Source organism: Oculina patagonica, chromosome 2, assembly GCF_052425735.1.
Source record: "Oculina patagonica isolate OP01 chromosome 2, crgOcupat, whole genome shotgun sequence".
Lineage (NCBI taxonomy): Eukaryota > Metazoa > Cnidaria > Anthozoa > Scleractinia > Oculinidae > Oculina > Oculina patagonica.
Window position 1 is genome coordinate 35,626,665 of NC_135759.1, and position 18,680 is coordinate 35,645,344.

Consider the following 18,680-nt stretch of genomic DNA (forward strand, 5'->3'; position numbering starts at 1 on the left):
TATTCCATGCAATTTCACAGAATTTTCTAATAATTACAAGTTAAATAAAAGTCATGAAATGTTATTTTTTCTAACACAATTTACCATTAATAAAAATAAAAATAAAATAAATTAAAATAACATATTTTCCAAGTTTAACACTGTTACCTTGACAAAATTTGAACATTGTCCAAAATGATCTTGTAGAATCACTTTATAGTTGATCAGTAATTCAGATGGTTCTATTCCCTCAGGGTGTTCCCACAGAACAGTTAGTTGTTTCTTTGCCATTGCTAAAAGCTGTATTGCCTTTGGTGGAGAAAAAACTATGAAAAAGAATAAGTAATTAATACAGTGTACATGTTAATGTTGTGGTTCAATTTTACCCATTGAACCAAAACAACATACAGTGTACATGTATGCCACATCAATTTCATAGCACTCAACTTAATGTAAATAAAAATAAAATTAACTTATATTGTGCAGATATCAAAAGAACATTTTCAGCTGTGCATTGCAATGTTTGAGAAATTAGAACTACAGTAGAATCCTGGTAACTCGAACTCGGATAACTCGACCAACCCTGCTAACTCGAACAAACTTCCATTTCCCTTGGATTTGAACTCACTTTTCAGTCATTTTTACTCGGTTGACTCGAACTCGGATAACTCGAAAACCCCGCTAACTCGAACAAAATTTAGTTTCCCTTGATCAAAATTTGGGTCAAATTTACCCCGATAACTCGAATCCCGGTTCTTGCAACTCACCACGGTTGCCCACTGATTAGAGCAACAAAACAGATCATGTATTTGACAGCCTTTTCCACTCTTATCCTAAGAATTTATGATCGTGTTAGAGTTTCTGACAAGATAAGTTTAATTTACACTGTGCTGTTTACTGAAGTGCTGTTAAATCAGTAAACTATCAATTATTAACTTGGCAAATTAAATATTCAATCTACCCCGATAACTCGAAACCCCGCTAACTCAAACGGTTTTTTGTTTCCCTTCAGAGTTCGAATTACCGGGGTTCTACTGTACTTGAAAACCTAGTAAATTATTACAGTACTCAAAATCCTAAAATACATCGTTCAAATATGAGTTAATAAAATAAATAAATACTATTAACAAATAATATTAATAACACCTTCCAAAACAGAGACTTTTTATTAAAAAGTAATTACTATTCGCAGATTTACTGTAAGTATTTCTAATAAAAAGGGAAGATCATTCCATTTCCATAATTTGGGGGCATGCAGCTACATGTACGTATACTGTCACCCAGCATAGTAATTAAGACCACTCAATCTGGCCAGAGTCCAAACACACTTTAAGCCACTTATTAACTAGTTATAAAAATTAATACATCTATATACACATGCATGTATCACACAGATTAGTGTACTCACCAATTTTCATTTTGACGTTTTGTTCTGTACAGACATGTGATGAGCCAGAAGATGTGTTCACCCTCACGTACAAACACAAATCACAGTCCCATGTAATCCCCATATGATAGCAGTTCTTAGTGCTGTTACAAATAGTACAACTAAAATCCTTGGTTGCTAAAGTGCGTACTGCTGTACGTGTTTGATTTTCTACTCTTCGGCACCCTTCAACTAGGCTAAGATCTGTTACAGCTGAAGAACATCCATTCAAAGACACAAAGGGGCATGTTCTGTTATAAAACAAGTCATACTGGACAATTCCGTCAACAGGTATTTCTTCTATGGAAACAGTCACAGATGTTACATTAGGCCATCCAAAACAAAAAAGCTCAGGTCTCTTCGGAGTGGGAACTTTATTGTTACCTGAAAATTAAATTATTAATACAAATGGACCCAGTTAGTGCAGGTAAAATAATATAATTTTAAACAAAAATTATGCAGACTAGAGACTTCAAGGCAATTGCTTTGTCGTAAATATTGTGGTTTAAATTGATCTTTGGTTCAAGATTTTTTAACCAGTTTGATTTTTATTTCCTTTTGTTTCATATATTTATGATAGTGAATATGAGACAATTGAAAATAAAGATCAAACTGGTTTAAAAAGTTTTAAACCAAAGTAAAATTTAAACCACAGCATACATATTATGCCACAGTACAACCCTCCAAGTTAAGGCCATTTTAGTCGCCATGGCGACTAAAATTTTGGAGCTGGCGACTAAATTGGAAACGAAGTCACCAGCCTGACGACTAAAATGGAGAAGAAGGATAATCCTTCTTTGAAAGTGTTAGCTTAATTTAGCGACTAAAATTTTTCATTGGCGATCTAACTTGAGCAGTTGGTGGCCAAATGGCCACAAAAGAAAAAAAATTAACTTGGAGGGTTGCAGTATATGCTATGAACATTACATCACATCAAATGACTCCACATCCCCAAGAAATCAAGTTGTGAGAATGATTCTGGAGCTACCGATAATTTTCTCAATGCTTTATGGATCATGCAAAATATTGTTCACATACCATTTATCAAACTGATAAAATGAACATAATTTATTTTCTTCTTTATGCGGAATCTTGGAGTTTAAACGATATTACATTCAGCTGACTTACATTTCACCTCCATCAGATTTATGTTAGGTTTAATATATTTAGACACAGACTATGTAACACAATCTGTAGGCAAAAAATAATAATTTAGTGATCACCAGTTCTTTTGCTCCAGTCAAGATCAACAAAACATATGGTCACCATATCCCGATGAAAACGTTTTTATAAGAAACGGTCATGTGACCAGTATTACAGGGGATCTCTCTCCTTGACAACAAGAAAGGAAAAGAAGAGAGAGAAGGCCTGGGAATGAGGTTGAACTTCCCCCATCGCATTCATTCTCCACCCACCTTTCCCCTACCCATACATGTAATGCAGGCTTGCAGACTTTGAAACCTAGAAGGATTCACAGCCACTGATAGATTGCAACTAAACAGGAGTCAGCTGCTAAATCATGCTTATTGTGGTTTTCAGTGATATGCGAACTCCGAAATTCAAAATTCAACTAACGATCTGTTTTTCGCTGCCAACGATTGTAATTATGGTGACAGCCAAGGACAAACCATCTAAAACAGAAACAAACAAAATGGATCAAAATCTACCAATCACAACTGACAGACATGCCTTTTGACCTGGTTGAAATGAACTTCTGTTTCCAGAAAGGTCCCCTAAGATGATTGACGGCAGCAAAAAGTGTAAACCATTGGCTGAGAATTGAATTTCAGAGTCTGCATACCACTGAAAACCGCAATAAATTGGCTCTAAATGCCAATAGTGGCAGACCCCGCAGGTGAAGTCGGCTAAAAGTCGCCCCCACCCCCCTTTGCAACTCTCCTACCCTCTCACCCCCCTCACCCAAACCCAGATTTGTTACCTGGCAGTACATGTACTAGATGATCACAGAAACAGTGACGTAAGAATAATCAAACCTTGGGAGTCAAGCTTCACTCTCGTTTTGTTCCCTTATTTAGCCTATTAACGGCTTGCAAAAAGCAAGGACAAGAGTATTCTGACAATTCCGAAACCGAAAGTGTACGTAAGTTGAGCAAGCGGCTTCATGATGAGCTTAATTTCCGCCATCTTTTGCATTATGTCCGGTGATGAGAAGGAAACCACGAAATACTAATCGAAGAGAACTGCTGACCATTTGGCAGAAATTCAAACTCGTGAAATCGGATCGCATCTTCGGCATGAAGAGACGTGTCGACCTCGATGCCAAGCGCCAAAGGGTCAAACTGCTCATATGACAAACGAACGTAATGACTCTAAATCAACGTTGCTTCTTTTAAATTGGAAAGCTCAAATGCTCACCTGAAACATGATGTATGGCAACTAATAAAGAGGCTAGCAGATGGATAGTTCCATGAAATTCAAACATGCTTTAGGTGCATAAACTGGAACCCGCCAAAAGCTACGCAAAACAACATGGCTGATCCGTTGCTACCTTCCAGGAAAACCGGAAGTCACTTCTTTCCCAGAATTTTCTTCCACCTGATTGGTTCTTGGCATGTGCAAACATGGCGGCCTGAAGGTGGTAGCTTTTTGTAAGCAAATTATGCTAATGAACGTGCTAGCAAGTGGCGTTTTATTCTTATTTATTGGACCGTTTAAACATGTAAGCGCTGGGGAGACAAAGGAGGCAGGTAGGAAAGCATTATTGTTTTGATCAAGCGTTGTTTGCCCAAATTTCTGCGTGCGAAGGAATTTTCAGTTTTGCGCGCGTACACGGAATTTATATTCGCTTGCTACGCACAGAGGCGGAAGTCATGTGAGCAGCGTATTTTTACTTCTTCAAAATGGTGTTTCGTTCTTGACTGTTGCATAAAAGTTTCTTCTAGTTGTTTAATGAAGACTACAATCGTAGAGCGTGAAACTGAATCATTTCATCATTTCATTTTTGGATTAAGCCTTTTAAATTAAGTTATAGCAATATATAATAAGCTTATTGAATAGAGCTGTCTCTTGCTATATTCTCGCTGATTCTCGTATTACCTCGTATTATTCTGTGAAACTTTAAACTTATTGTTAGTGGTGTAGCTTGGCTAGGTGTGTTTAAGTCGTAAATTGGTTTAAACCGCGAAATATGCACAATCAATCATGCATGTAGATTTCTTATTAAATTAAACTTAACTAGCTTTATAGTGCAATATTATATATAATTTTTCGACAATATCTACAAAATTTACAGTGTATATACATGTACAATATATTCAGGATGTTACAGACAGAGATTTGTTGATATAATTATATAGGGACCGGACACTGTTTTGCCGCCGTATGGGAATAACAATCAGATCATCGGCATTAGAAAAGGGTGTCCCTATTCGGCAGAATGGCGGAATGATGGACTGGCACTAATTGGTCAGGGCAACTTACATATACTTTTGCCCTGACCAACAAATAAAAGCTAGGGGTGTAGAAATGTAAAGTCCGAGACTGGCTGTGATGCCGAGTCCCCTATTCAGGAAAATCCGAGACCGAGATGCTGTGATGCAAAAATCCGAGCCTAAGACTTTTATAGCGCTGCGTAGCTATCTTTCTGCTCTTTGCATCATACTAAAAATTATTTCTAAACAAATGGGAACGGCAAATTATCAAGCTAGCATTATAGAGCATTATATATCTATTTTTCTTTGTTTCAAATGCTTTTGTTTTATGACAGTGCATTCACAAGAAACTTTTACTTGGCTTGCAAGATTCTGAAACTCCAATTTCAAACTTCCAAATTCCGAGACTAGTTTTAATTTTTGCAAGCTCAGGATTCCGAGATACTTGCTTGCTAGGCAGAGATTTTGAGACTCCCCTTAAATTTGCCAAGACTCATTATTTTTCAAGGACCATTCTACACCCCTAAAGCTAACCGCACGAAAACTAGTGCCATTCCGTCAATCCACCATTCTGCTTAAAGGGTCACTCTTTGAAAATATCTGTCCCAGGCGTGAAGTTTAGAATGAAAATGTACAGCCCAGCGTAGAAGCGTACAGTTTTTAAAAAATAAAAGCGTACAGCCATAGAAGGGTACAGTTTAAAATCAAACATAGAGCCATAGAAGCATACAGTTTACAATGAAAATTGAGAGCCCTAGAAGCGTAGAGATTAGAAGGAAAACATAGACCTGTAGAAACGTGACATAGAGCCGCAGAAGCGTACAGTTTAAAAACTGTAGAATCGTACAGTTTTAAAATAAAAAATGTAGACTCGTAGAAGCATACGGTTTAGAAAGTTGGATTTTCGAGTTAGGATTTCAAGTTGGATTTTCAAGTTAGGATTTCGAGTTGGATTTTCGAGTTGGATTTTCGAGTTAGGATTTTCGAGTCAGGATTTTTTTGACGAAGCAAAACCCATAACAATTATTGAAAGCTAACCGTAAACAGGCTAACCGGAGTGCATAGTAGGCTAACGGAAGTGAATAGTAGGCTAACCGGAGTGTATAGTGAGCTAACCAGAGTGCATAGTAGGCTAACCAGAGTGTATAGTAGGCTAACCGGAGTGCGTAGTAGGCTAACCAGAGTGTATAGTAGGCTAACCGGAGTGCGTAGTAGGCTAAACGGAGTGTATAGTACGGTAAGTGGCGGAAATCTTGAAGTTTTGCTTGTTTCGGTGATTTCGTTACATCCTGACTCGGAAATCCCTAACTCGAAAATCCAACTCGAAATCCTAACTCCAAAATCCAACTCCAAAATCCAACTCGAAATCCTAACTCGAAATTCTAACTCGAAAATCCAACTCGAAAATCCAACTCGAAATCCTAACTCGAAATCCAACTCGAAATCCTAACTCGGTAAATAGGCAACCTCGCCACAGTTGTGATTTTTTATTTAAATTTAATTCTGTTTCAATCATTTTAAAACAAACAATAATTGTATACTGACTCCATTTTGTTTCAGGTCAAGTGAAGTCATGGCAAGATGTCTATATTGCTGTTAATGATACTCTGGAATTAAACTGTTCCATCAATGGAACAATCCATGATATTCGTCAGTTTTAGTTTGATTTGACCTACGGCCTCGATCGCCAAACTATACCTGACAAGTAAATCTAGCTGAACAGTGTTACTACACTCAAAATGTCTTACAAGGCTTTTCCTGTATACCCCTACTGACTAAAGGAATATCTCAAAAAGTTCATCATGAACCATTTTGCTCCATTGTACCTGGTTATTTTAATGTACGTTAGACTGACTTCCCAGTTGTTTCTTCTTGTTTTAAAAAAAGGAACACGTAGAGGCACATCAAACATAACTAAAACAGTGGTTGGCTTAGAAACAAACACTTTAAATATACGTCTCTGCGAAAGTACTATGCCCAGTTGATAAGAGGTATAAGTAACCTGCCAAGATCTAGAGTAGCTTTAAACAAAGAGTGATGAAAGGCTCAGGGAAGTAAGTAAAACTCTAGTTATATTTTTGTTGTTTCTAACACCACAGGAAAGTCCGCACACGCAATCTTGATAGTCAGGGCAACCGATAAGATCCGTAGTACATCGCTAATCCTTGAAATCCTGAGCAAAGATGACAAAGTTCTTAGCAATACTACCGTCACCCCAATTGGTACAAGTGGTGCCCATTTCATGGCTTCTTTCGCCACTCCTACGGTTCCCTTCAAGCTGAAACTCCGAGGCAAGACCAAGAAGAACTTCAACTTCGAGCGTAACTCCGCCAACATTGTCCACCCGAGTCGCGTCCTGGTAAGGGTTTTGTACGCCAGGAGTGAATTCACGGTGCCGATTCGTGGAAGAGGACTGGTGATATTCTTTGTCTACAACACTGACTCGACTGAGATTTTTAAGTTCAAAGTCGAAGATTCCTCGACGTTCGACGCTACTGTGTTGCGTCCACAAGTCCGTGTTTACAAGAACCGTTCAGGTTTTAGTCAGGTACACAGGAACCCAAAATTTGATACCCACGGGCATTTTTGTCTGATTTTTGGCAACATAGCTATTTTTACTAAATCGAGTACGCTGATTTCGAAAATCATTGTTGCCAAGCTCAATTCTTGTGTTAAGATAAAGTTTTGAGGCATTTAAGTATGACGTCATTGTCCAAATAAGGAGTTTTCTTTCCTTTAGCTATTTTAAGCAAAATACATCCAGAAATTCTTTCAAAGCATTATAAGTGCACTTTAAAAATGATTCTAAGAATATCTGACAGTTTTTACGCCGTTTTGATGAAAATCAAGCCAGTTTGTGTCGGAGCGCGTTCGACGGATTTTGAACCGCGAAAACATCAAGCTCGGGGGGGGGGGACTCCCATATTTAAGGGACGGGGATGCTCGTCGGAAATTTTGAAAAGAACCCCTAAAAGAGACCAATCTGGGCGTGGCTCAAGCTATTTTAGACCCCTAAAAGATACCAAAATTCTGAGAAAAAGAACTATACTTGTATATTTCTTCGTGTGCAACCCTAAACGAGACCCTGACGGATAAAAATATTGTCATTTTCTTACATTTTCCCTTGAACACCCTAAGCGAGACCCAAAGTCCAAAATTTATACCCCTAAGCGAGACGACGAGCATCCCCGTCACTCTCATATAGGAGTCCCCCCCCCGGGACATCAAGACAGCGTTTAAACCAGTACGAACGTTAGGAAATATCTTCAAAAAGCCCAAGGACCGACCGAATAAAGAGCGGTTGAAAGGAATTGTATACAAAGTGACTTGCAGGACATGCTCATTTGCATACGTTGGGGAAAGCAAAAGAAGCTGGAAATCGCGAGGAGCCGAACGCAAGCCCGGAACAAACGGAAATATCAACTCCGCGATTAAACAACATGCAGAAATCGGCCACGACATACATCCAAGTTACGCCGAAATTCTTGAAACAGGTGTAAGCAGCAAGAACAAAAGACTGTTTCTGGAGTCTTTACATTCTTTCCTCGACAAAAACACTATAAACGAAAGAGCGCCCTTTCCAAGGGTTTACGCATCGCTAGTTGCTCCCCAGGGGGGCAACGAACAATAACGTCAATGCAACTTATTAGAATTCTGCGAACCTTGCAAAATCCATCATTCTCTGAAGAAGACCGCAGAAGGCGATCGAAAATTTAGAGTATCCTTTTATATTTTTAGATCTGTTTAAACCATTTTTATATTTTAAAATATTGTAAATATTTTAATATATCTTCTAAACTCTTACAAAAACACTGTACTAATATTGCCTTTTTTACAAGCTTCTTTTAAGAGCTTTAGCGCAGGTTGATACAGCAATTAGCGTCGGTCAGGGGCTTGGTTCGGCACAGAGCCCAGTTCACATGACATGCGATTTTCTGAATTTATAGCGAAGAGGCGCACATCCAGTGGTCAGATTGGCATGAAAACATCTCCAGACAAGCCTTCGGATTGGATTAGGTGTCATATAAAGACAGGCACTAGTAGATCTTCTGCACTACTCACTAGTTGTGTCTACTCTGGGTTCGAAAGCAGCGGTTTCTCAGTGTGTCTGGCGCCACACCGCGGTTTAAACGCCTCGCAAGTATGTGGTAGCTTTTTCTGGGCTACTGACTTTGCCAAGTAGCACAACACGAGCCATCCCAATGAGTCCTCCGATTTCTTATACATTCAACAAAAAACTTCTCCACGGATGCGATGGTGTCAGCTTCGAGGACATCTTCGTTTACTTCCGTAACTCTGCTCACAGGCCGCGCCGTGTTCTCGGAGCGTCGACTTCTTGTCGTTGCTTTAATGGAGTGCCTCCCATCGAGTAACACATCGATCCTCTTGTATCTAGGACCTTTCCGTAACACAATGTTCACGTAACATTCCGCAAAGCCACCGAAAGCAGTTTGAATTTCTGGTTTTCCAATAGCTACCACCAGGGCAAAGCCATCGAAGAACAAAGCACCTTTAATTTGACGTGTAACTGACTCTAGGCACTTGACCTTTTCAGTCAGAACGTCTGCTAAAATGGGCTTGTTCCCCACTCGATTTGTGTGGTTCATTTCTGCGAGAAACAGTGGCACCGGCATTAGCTCATGCTACAAAATGGCTTGCATGTTTATCTCGCGCCTGCCTTAATACACCGTTACTAGAAAACATAAGATACTCTGGTTTGCATGCAAAAACTGTCTTTTTTTGGAGCTAGGTTGCAGCACTTTTACCTTTATAAAGGCTGGCAAATAGAGGTGGATTATTCTTGCGAATAGTGTCACGGAAGTTTTCTTCCGCTCCTTCTTCCCATTCCCGTTCTTCCTCTCTGTCTGAAGATAGTACAGGAGGACAAAACGAAGCTGTTCCACAGAAAAGCTGTTCTGCATGCACTTTCCAGCTGGCTGAGAAAAAACATTGAACCCAACTGGCTGGCTTTTTTTGTAAGCAGTTTTCTTGCTTAATAAAGTATAACATGTAAAATTTCATGAAAATCTGATGACTCGTTCGTTAGAAATTGTGCGTTTTCTCAGTGAGCTGGGAAGTGCATGAAGAACAGCTTTTCTGTGGAACAGCTTTGTTTTAACCCCGTTTTGTCCTCCTGATAGTAGGCACCCTTCCACGAATCCTTCAAGCTGCGTCTGTCCAATAGAAAGATCTTGTTTAATTTCTAGAGTTGTGAGATTTTTCGTGGCAGTGTTATGCAATGTCTCATTTGTCTGTGACGAGAACAACCCAATTGTTGTTATGTTGAATGTAAGCATTCCCAGCTTCGTTATATTGTTTCTGTCTCTCCTTGCAACTCTCTTTGTGGATAAAAGCAGTCATCATGATGTGTGTCAAACATCGCTGATGTTTGTGGAGCAATTCAGTTACAAATTTTATTATTACAAGAATCACATTCATTTTTCAACAAAATTTAATGCAAAACTTTACCCGTGATAAGGTGAATTTTCTATAAGAGGGCGTGGTCAATTCTCACCGGACGATTTGACATTTATAGAACGGTGTAAAAACTGTAAGAAATTCTTAGAATCATTTTTAAAGTGCACATATAATGCTTTGAAAGAATTTCTGGATGTATTTTGCTTAAAATAGCTAAAGGAAAGAAAACTCCTTATTTGGACAATGACGTCATAATTAAATGCCTAAAAACTTTATCTTAACACAAGAATTGAGCTTGGCAACAATGATTTTCAAAATCAGCGTACTCGATTTAGTAAAAATAGCTATGTTGCCAAAAATCAGACAGAAATGCCCGTGGGTATCACACTTTGGGCTCCTGTGTACCTGACTATTTCTTCTACGCCCTGTTTACAGCAAAATCCACCGCCACTAAAGGAGCCGCTGACAACGTGTTGGTGACCGCCACTGGGCTAACGTCCAAAGTCAGCGTCAATCACGTGTTTACCCTGATGGTATACTAAACCGCGCATGCCTCAGATGCTTCAAAACCTCCCCTGGACTAAACCACGACTTATACGGAAATGAAGGACTATGAACTGGATCTGATAACTTTTGATTTTTGTTTGCTGTGCTAGATAAAGGGTAAAAGGGTCGATTATTACTAGTATTTAGCTCTCCTGTATAAGATTAAAACTAAGGGAATGGCATAACTAAGGTACACTACATTTTAATAAGGAGCGTTGGCTACGTTGGTTGGAAGGGGTGACAAACCCTGACTGATAGAGATGATTATTCCTACTGTGGATTTCTCGTCTTAGGTGAAGATTATGAACGTAGCCTCGTCGGTTTTTCATTTTTATTATTGTTGATTGATTTAGCTTCTACATGAAAGTTTCGATTTTGTTTGGTGTAGGGAATATCATGATTTCTATGCTTTGCTCCATGCATAGTCTTAAGTTGGTGAAATTACAACGATTATATGTTTACTACTTTCGTAAAGTTACAATTTATTTGTAGTGTTAGTCACGAGCAGGAGAAACTATAGTATTATTTTTGTTAATTTCTGGTGCCATTTGCTTGGTAATAAAATAAAATGAAAAAATCGTCGTTTTAATGCTGACGTGATATATAATTAAAAATTAATATTTCAACAACTGACTGCTTATGAAAGGAATACACGAAGTAGTACTTGAATTTCTGTCCGATGCATGCCCAGCGCAACCCACAACCAAGCAAGCTACTTTTTATTTAGGGTTTTAGGTTCTTTAAGGTTTAAGGAAAAATCTTCCCGGCCGGTTGCTATTATGGGCCAGTCCTTCAAACATTGATAGCGGAATGTCTATTACATTGATATAAGATATTTTCACCTTACTTCATAACTATGTGAGAGTGGAGCACTCGGGTAGGCATCTGACTGGTAAACGTTAGGTCGCGAGAGGTCCCGAGTTCGAATCCCAGAGGAGACAATTTTTTTTCTTTTTTCCTTTTTTTTTCTTTTTTAACCAGTAGCACTAAAATGGTTTGTTTATTATATCGCTCCGTAGGTATGCATTGAAGAATAATTTACATATATCAGAACATATAGCAGTATAGACTGATTCAAGTACAAATGTATTAAATTGTGCTGATTCATCTGAAAAGCTCTTCCTTTTGTTCCGAACAAGCTAAGCAGCCACGCACTCGATTTTAGCCAACGCTCTGGTTTCTAGATAGATCCATCGTTAATGAAGCTTATGTAAAACCCGATTTAGTTTTCGAATATTCCTACATGTACGACGCTAGCTCGACATATACGAAAGAGATCGATCATTACATCGCTTTTCGAAAGCGTAAAAGCTCCTCTTGAATTGATGTGCAACCTGCACAGACTTCCAGCCAAACGAAATGTTGGCTACTATGACTTCGTGAGCTACAGGAACAGCTGAAATCAAAGAAACCACACGAAACCACACGCCAAAATCCAATATGGCCTACTCGACACGCACCGCCGACCTCATCCCCAGGCTCTCTCGCAGAAGACCACGTGACGCAAGCAAACCCACGCACAAATAAATAAATAAATAAATCCCTCAGTCGTTGACAATGTGGAGGCTTTGCCCCCACAAAAATCAAACTGGCATGGTTTGAAAATTTTTTAACCAAAGGTAAATTGAAACCACAACATTTACCTTGAACCGTTTGCAACTTGTCCGGAACGGTTCCAACCGGCCTCATGTATACAGAAGCCGATTCCGTCCGGTCGGGAACAGTTCCACTGGCAGGTCCAGTTTAAACGTAACCTAAACAGTTATAGGTTAAAACGATTGGCAAATAAAGGAGACGTTTATGTTGTCTTGCAAGTTTCTCTCTTTTTCAAAAGTCGAAATTCTTTCGAGTTGCTTGCCTACAAGCATCAACTAGACTGAAATAATTCACTTTAAAATGTAATTAGCTTCGTAACTGAAATGCTTACGTACAGATCAAGAAGAAAAAACTAATTATTGGAATATATGCGAGATGATAAAGTTCGTTTTTTTCCTCACTCGTTTATTTTATTCTTATTTGTGGTTCTAAGGAGCGAAACGTCACACCCTTTTTCTTTTTACTCGCTGAGCTGACGAAACAGGGGAAAAGAGGTCTCTTTCCCCTGCTCAGCAAATACGAAATAAAAGAGGATTCTGTTCAGCAGCAGGGCTCTAGCACTCATTTAGTTGCACAATGTTTTACTCGTTAGGTGCGAGTTGTAAACGTGCCGAATGGAGGCGATTACAATTAACGGTTAAACAGGGAACTTTACAAAGAAGCAGCACCAATAACTACCTCAATAGCTATGAATTGCCCACTTTCTATACATGCAGCAAACTGCCTGCAGTTAAATATTACACAAAAGTGCAACCACCTGGAGACAACGCAAGTCATAACATCCCAAAACTATCTTTTATTTAATTTCTTCTTAATCCTTTACTTTTGTAAATTAAAATTTAGTTATTTCAGTTTTATTATAAACTTTCAAAAATACTTTGAGATTGGGGCCAAGAATCTAATTCCATTACCAATCACAAGTTATTACTATTTACTTTTACAGTGCGGACACTCAAACCATGAACACTTGGACATTTTTTGGGCCTTTTTTGACGGTTAGCCAATGAGAGCTCTTCTTATAAACAAAAGGATTAACATTTTTTAAGCGCCGTCCAATCACAGCGGTTGCGGGAAAATATAATGTGAGTTTTTTATGTCAGCGACTCGGCAATATTTCGAATGTGAAATGGCCTACGCGCCTGCTAACTACGCTGGAAAGTACATATTTTTCGCTAGAATCACGTTATCTTTCAAGATTTTATCGCCACCGTCGGAGTCTTTTTTATTCCTGTTCGGCAAAGGTGAATGCAAACTCGGTGTTCATCGACAGCAAGGGATCTACCGCTTCGACAATGGTAAAGCTCTGCCTCAAGTTTATCGGGAAAGAATGCTTGATCTACATCATCAAGGGTTTTCGCAAAGACAAATTTTACAAAATATGCGAGTTAGCTTCGGATGTGTAAATAAAGTTGTTCAATCTTACGAAGACAGCAACTCATCTCTGGCTGGGCCGCGAAAAACACCGGTTCGAAATAAAATGTCAACAGATGTTGTCGAATATGTGGTATCAGAGAAATTATGTAAACCTAGCGTGTATACAAGTGAGATTCAACAGCGGCTGTTGTTAGATTAGCGAAGCTGTGTCCAAACTTCAGAAAATGCTGCTACGTGACTGACAACTCAGATTTTTATCTTACACATAAAAACAAATAAACTCACTCTTGCCGCTAAACAACTAGATTTTCTTCAAATGCAGGCGCAGATTAGACAAGATAGAACAAAACTTTATTGAATAGAATAGAAATTGTTCTGATTCAAAATAAGTCCAGCAAATAGCATACTTTAGAAAACACGGATATGTCTGATTCTGTTGCTATTTTTATCTTATCCGTGGGAACAAATAAACTCGCTCTTGTTGCTACACAAATGTAAGTTTCCTTCAAGCGCAATGAGACACAGAATGTATGTTACAAACTAAACTTTATTAAATAGATTCTGTTCTGATCCAACCTTATTGTCACGTTCTAGTAGTCTTAAAGTCAAACTTTATTTTTGTACAGCACGATCACAACCGGAAATGCATGAACTAATGTCTGAACTAATTACAGTGTACCGGCACATTATTTCAAGCCGAAATGAAAACACGCAAAAATAAAAACACAACAGGGAACATATCAAACGCAGTTTAGTGCAGCGTAACATGAGTAAAGTACAACTTTACCATTTGCGTGCATTCCTTTTTCCCGCTCACTGCACTCGGAGAGGGTCAACAATTCCATGTTTTTCTCTTCGATAACACTTGGCAATCTCCAGTCATAATTTTCCTCTAATAGAAGTTTATTTCGCAGCGCTCGCTGAACCCGTCGCTGAAGAATCATCAAGTCTCTATCCAAGGCAGAACGATCTAAATATTTCGCTGGGTTCTGTTTCTTTAGATCGACGTGGTCGCATAAATAGCAAAGAACCTTGATTTAGTTCGTTGGCGGGAAGCGCTAATTATAAATACGTCGTAGTCGCTCTTTGCTTTCGTATACTATTATTCAACTTCCTTTAGTTCACGCTGTTCGGTGCGAATATCGGTAATCAATTCTGGGTGTTTTTCCTTTAGCTTACAAGAGTTGACATCATTACAAGGGCTTTTCTTTTTGATGTTGTTGAGTTCGGCCTCTAATTAATACGCGTCTTTCTGCAAGTAACAGCTTATCAGGAGACGGAAAGAACGAGTCCAAATCCTCAAATTTCATGTATTAAAGCCAGTGACCTTCGTGAGCGGAACCCTCTGTTTTCCAACTGGAGCGAAAGTCTTTCTAATTTCATGCTTGGAGATAATGATTTGAGCCACATATAAATTTCACTCTTGTCAGCCATGAATCGGTATGTTTCACTCTCAATAAATGTACCAGCCTCGTTATGAAGTCATTTCGTGATTGGATGATGGCAAAAAAGCGGGAAAAAAGGCCTTGGTGTTCACGGTTCGAGTGTCCGCACTGTAAGTTATCCATTTAAATGTAATGGCTGTCGCCAAGTTCTTAAGTTCTAAACTTAAAGACAATTTTCTATTTTAATTCTAAGACTGTTAGTAATTTTTCCTTGGTGTAAAAACCAGTAAAAAAAGTAAGATACAAAATAACTCCAAACCAAAGAAATGATGATGATAAATTGTACCGAGGTGCCGATTTTTGCACCGAGGATTACCTTAACTGATAACTATTATTAATAGTCCTTAATTTCTTAACCTAATTTAATTTCTAAAACGGCTACATCATATACTGTAACAGTAAAATTACAATGTCTTCAAATTACCACTCCCCAATGGATTTTTTTTAGAGTTGAAAAAAAAAAAAAACATTTTGAGTTTAAAGCTGATTTCCAGTCCGTACTGCGCAGACTCGGGGTTTGTTTTCGTTTTGAATTCGTTGAAACGTTACACTTCGGTGACAGCATACATGACGTTTTTTAGTCCGCCATTACAGTTCGCCTCGTTCAAGAATTTCCGATGAGCTGAAACGTCGGTTTGAAATAGCGTCAAGGTTCTTCTACTCGTTATTATTTGTTCTGCAAGGATATCTGGCGTTAATAATAAAGAAAAAGGTAAGTTTGTCGCGGAATTTTTAGTTTTGCTTGTAAACATTCCCTTCATGTGGGCTCACATAAACATTGCAGCCGAGATTGCGCAGTACGGACTGGAATTCATCTTTAAAGGGGCTGTGCCACGGCTACGTTTAACTCGTTTCACTCACTGTGAAACATAATGTTGGCGAACCAATTACTTCTTTTGACCTAAATGAAAAAATCATAGCTTCATTACAAACAAATGTCTACCGTCTTGAATTTTTGTCCATCCGTATCTTCTTTGTATTATTTTGCTGTTATTGAACTGTTGAACTGAACTGTGTTTTGTATTTCACTCAATTTGGTGGCCATTTCCTTATGTCTTAATGAAGCTGAAATCCATGACACAGTTCCTTTAAGACAATATTGCCTACGAGCACAAAACGGCTAGGAATTCCAACAGGCCATTACCAAATTGAATGTTACCACTGTTTAAGAACGAGGACCTTTGCAAAACCTCTAATGTAAAATTGGCTTGAAGGTTTGGTTACCACACCTTATGTTTAAAAGGAAGGCTTAAATCAATTCGGAAATGGCATACTGGCAGGAGGCAGCCTATTTGACTCTTAAAAAGCGTTGCCAAGGAGTTTACCCCAGGACTACCGAAAGGAAAACCAGCCAAAGGTCGGAATGCAGGACTTGAACATGATCATGCCGGAATTCCGAATCCAGCAGTGACTCAGCAATTCCTCCATTGTGTTTGAATAGTAAACATACAATATACTTTAGCTTGTTCTTAGCGTCACTATAAAATTAAGAGACTCGAGGAAAAAAAGTTAAATATGGGCTATATCTAGTACGTTAACTGTTAGACACAACGAGTGTCACGTTACATTGCTACTAAATTGCAACGTCATAATTTTCCGTAACTTAATTGCAGAGTAAAAATTAAAGCTCTAGCCAAACAGTTACGCAAGTCTTGCTGTTTACTTCAAGTACTGGATCACAGCAGCACTGAAATGGCTTTTTTGACAACTTGCATGCACTTGGGAGTAAACTTGCAAGCACGTTTGGCCAGCCAAAGTAAGCTTTTACACAAGTTTAACATGCGACTATTTGTGCCCTTTTCAGTGCGTTGCCGTTTGGCCAGGGCTTAATGCATTGTTAAGTACACGAAGACGTCTAGTACAGTTACGCAATGGATAATATCTATACAGCTCAAAAATTACCTTAGCCAATAGAGAAGACAGTCCACTTTATACTATAGATCAAAACAACATCTAAAATACCACTTGTATCATCCGTGATAAATACAATCCTGCTCACGTAAATATGTGCATGTCACCTAACAAATCCGCACAAACTAATAACTCACACAAAGATATGTACTTGTACGTGTAGATATATTCCAAATTATCATATGTCTGTTAAGAAATAAAGTATTGATTATCCGAAAGTGCGGTAAGGGTAAACACGTGACCTCTATGTAATGGAAAATATTGCAGAATACAGGTACGTATTCGTTGCATGAAACTATGTACACTACATGATAATCCAACTATGTATGTATGTATGTGCTGTACAATTTGGAAAATAATATAATGATAATTGCCAAATGGATTTTTAGGTTACTAACATTTTTAGGTCAAAAACTAGTCAATGCAGCACTGTTTGTAAGCATACTACACATGGACGTTTATCACTGAGGTGACAGGAATATACAGTATTTGACAAAAATATAACAGAATGAATACAACAAACATAAATACATGTATAAATATCATAACATAATGGGTAAAACAAACCTCAATATTAAACTAATAATACAACTTTAAACTGGATATTAAATAGTATTTACAGTGCTGTATGTGATAAAAACAGCTTTGAGGAATATAAATATCAGCAACTGGTCAAAGTGAAAACCGTAAATAGTTTCTTGTAAAAGCTGTTTTTACCTTGGGTTTAAAAAATTAATACAAACCAGTGAAATAAAAGAAATAAGTAATAAGAAATAAGAAATAAGGAGGGGCCCTTTCAGTTGTATGTGTACACACCACACCATTTTAGCAGGAGAAGTCGCTAAGAAAAACTGTTTTTTTCTTCCATATTCCCGCCACTGCAAACTTGAGTGACAGCATCTCCATTTTGGTAAAAACTGTCGTTACTAAGATATAGGAATAACAATAATTGAGGATCTTGAAAAGCTATTGCTGACTTTAAACTAAGGTAACAATAGCCACATGTCATGACCAAGTTACAAATCACAGACTTCTTATAATTATAGAAGAGTTTGGAACACATAAATAACACATACTATTTCCTTACAGTAAATCTTTTGCTTTAAACAAGAATGTGGCATTGCATTTACAACCATTAACTGACGAAACTTGGACTGACGCCTAATTGTTAAACAGTTGCATTTAGGCATTTAGGATCGTGTGGTTATCTCCATGTTTGCCCTTTTGGCAGTACAGTAAGGCTGCTTGAAGCCTTAAACCCACTGTCCTGTCTGGTCATCTTTAGGAAGCAGTTGGGTTTCTGATGAATACACTTGACTGTAAGTTGCATCATCTGAAGTCATATCTGCAGAGTCAGGTTCTTCGTAATTATTTGCAGGTGGCTATAAAAAAAGGATATATACATGGAGGGTTAGCATTAACTACCAACAGTGAGTTAGAAGATTATTGGATAACGTATTCAGAAATTAGCCCTCTCTGCCATGATGTCAACATTCAGACTCTTCCTACAAGTGAAGTCCCCATATGATTTTTATAGCACCAGACTTGGTTACTTATAGCACCAAAATTAATCGATTCTGATTGGATAAGAGC

The 18,680-nt window shown here is 38.3% G+C and overlaps 2 protein-coding genes across 7 annotated transcripts in view; both read right to left on the minus strand.

Moving 5' to 3' along the window:
• The window catches only part of LOC144644437 (uncharacterized), a 56,854-nt gene that overhangs the window by 24,906 nt on the left and 13,268 nt on the right, over window positions 1-18,680 (minus strand). For 3 of the 6 annotated variants that reach the window (XR_013569113.1, XM_078503920.1, XM_078503919.1), the window contains exon 3: window positions 1,388-1,789. The exons of 1 other annotated variant lie outside the window; for it this stretch is intronic. Coding sequence is in view for 4 of the 5 variants with exons in the window: in XM_078503920.1 (XP_078360046.1) it covers window positions 1,388-1,789 (402 nt within the window). In the remaining variant the exon portion in view is untranslated. Of the gene's footprint in view, window positions 1-147; window positions 306-1,387; window positions 1,790-3,781; window positions 3,991-18,680 lie in introns of those variants that run through there. 2 more of the 6 variants (XM_078503921.1, XM_078503923.1) reach the window with 2 other exon arrangements.
• LOC144644473 (uncharacterized) overlaps window positions 1-18,680 on the minus strand; it is a 34,558-nt gene that overhangs the window by 5,331 nt on the left and 10,547 nt on the right. The window contains exon 7 of the mRNA XM_078503969.1: window positions 17,907-18,469. Coding sequence (XP_078360095.1) covers window positions 18,341-18,469 — 129 coding nt within the window. The 3' untranslated portion in view covers window positions 17,907-18,340. The remainder of the gene's footprint in view (window positions 1-17,906; window positions 18,470-18,680) is intronic.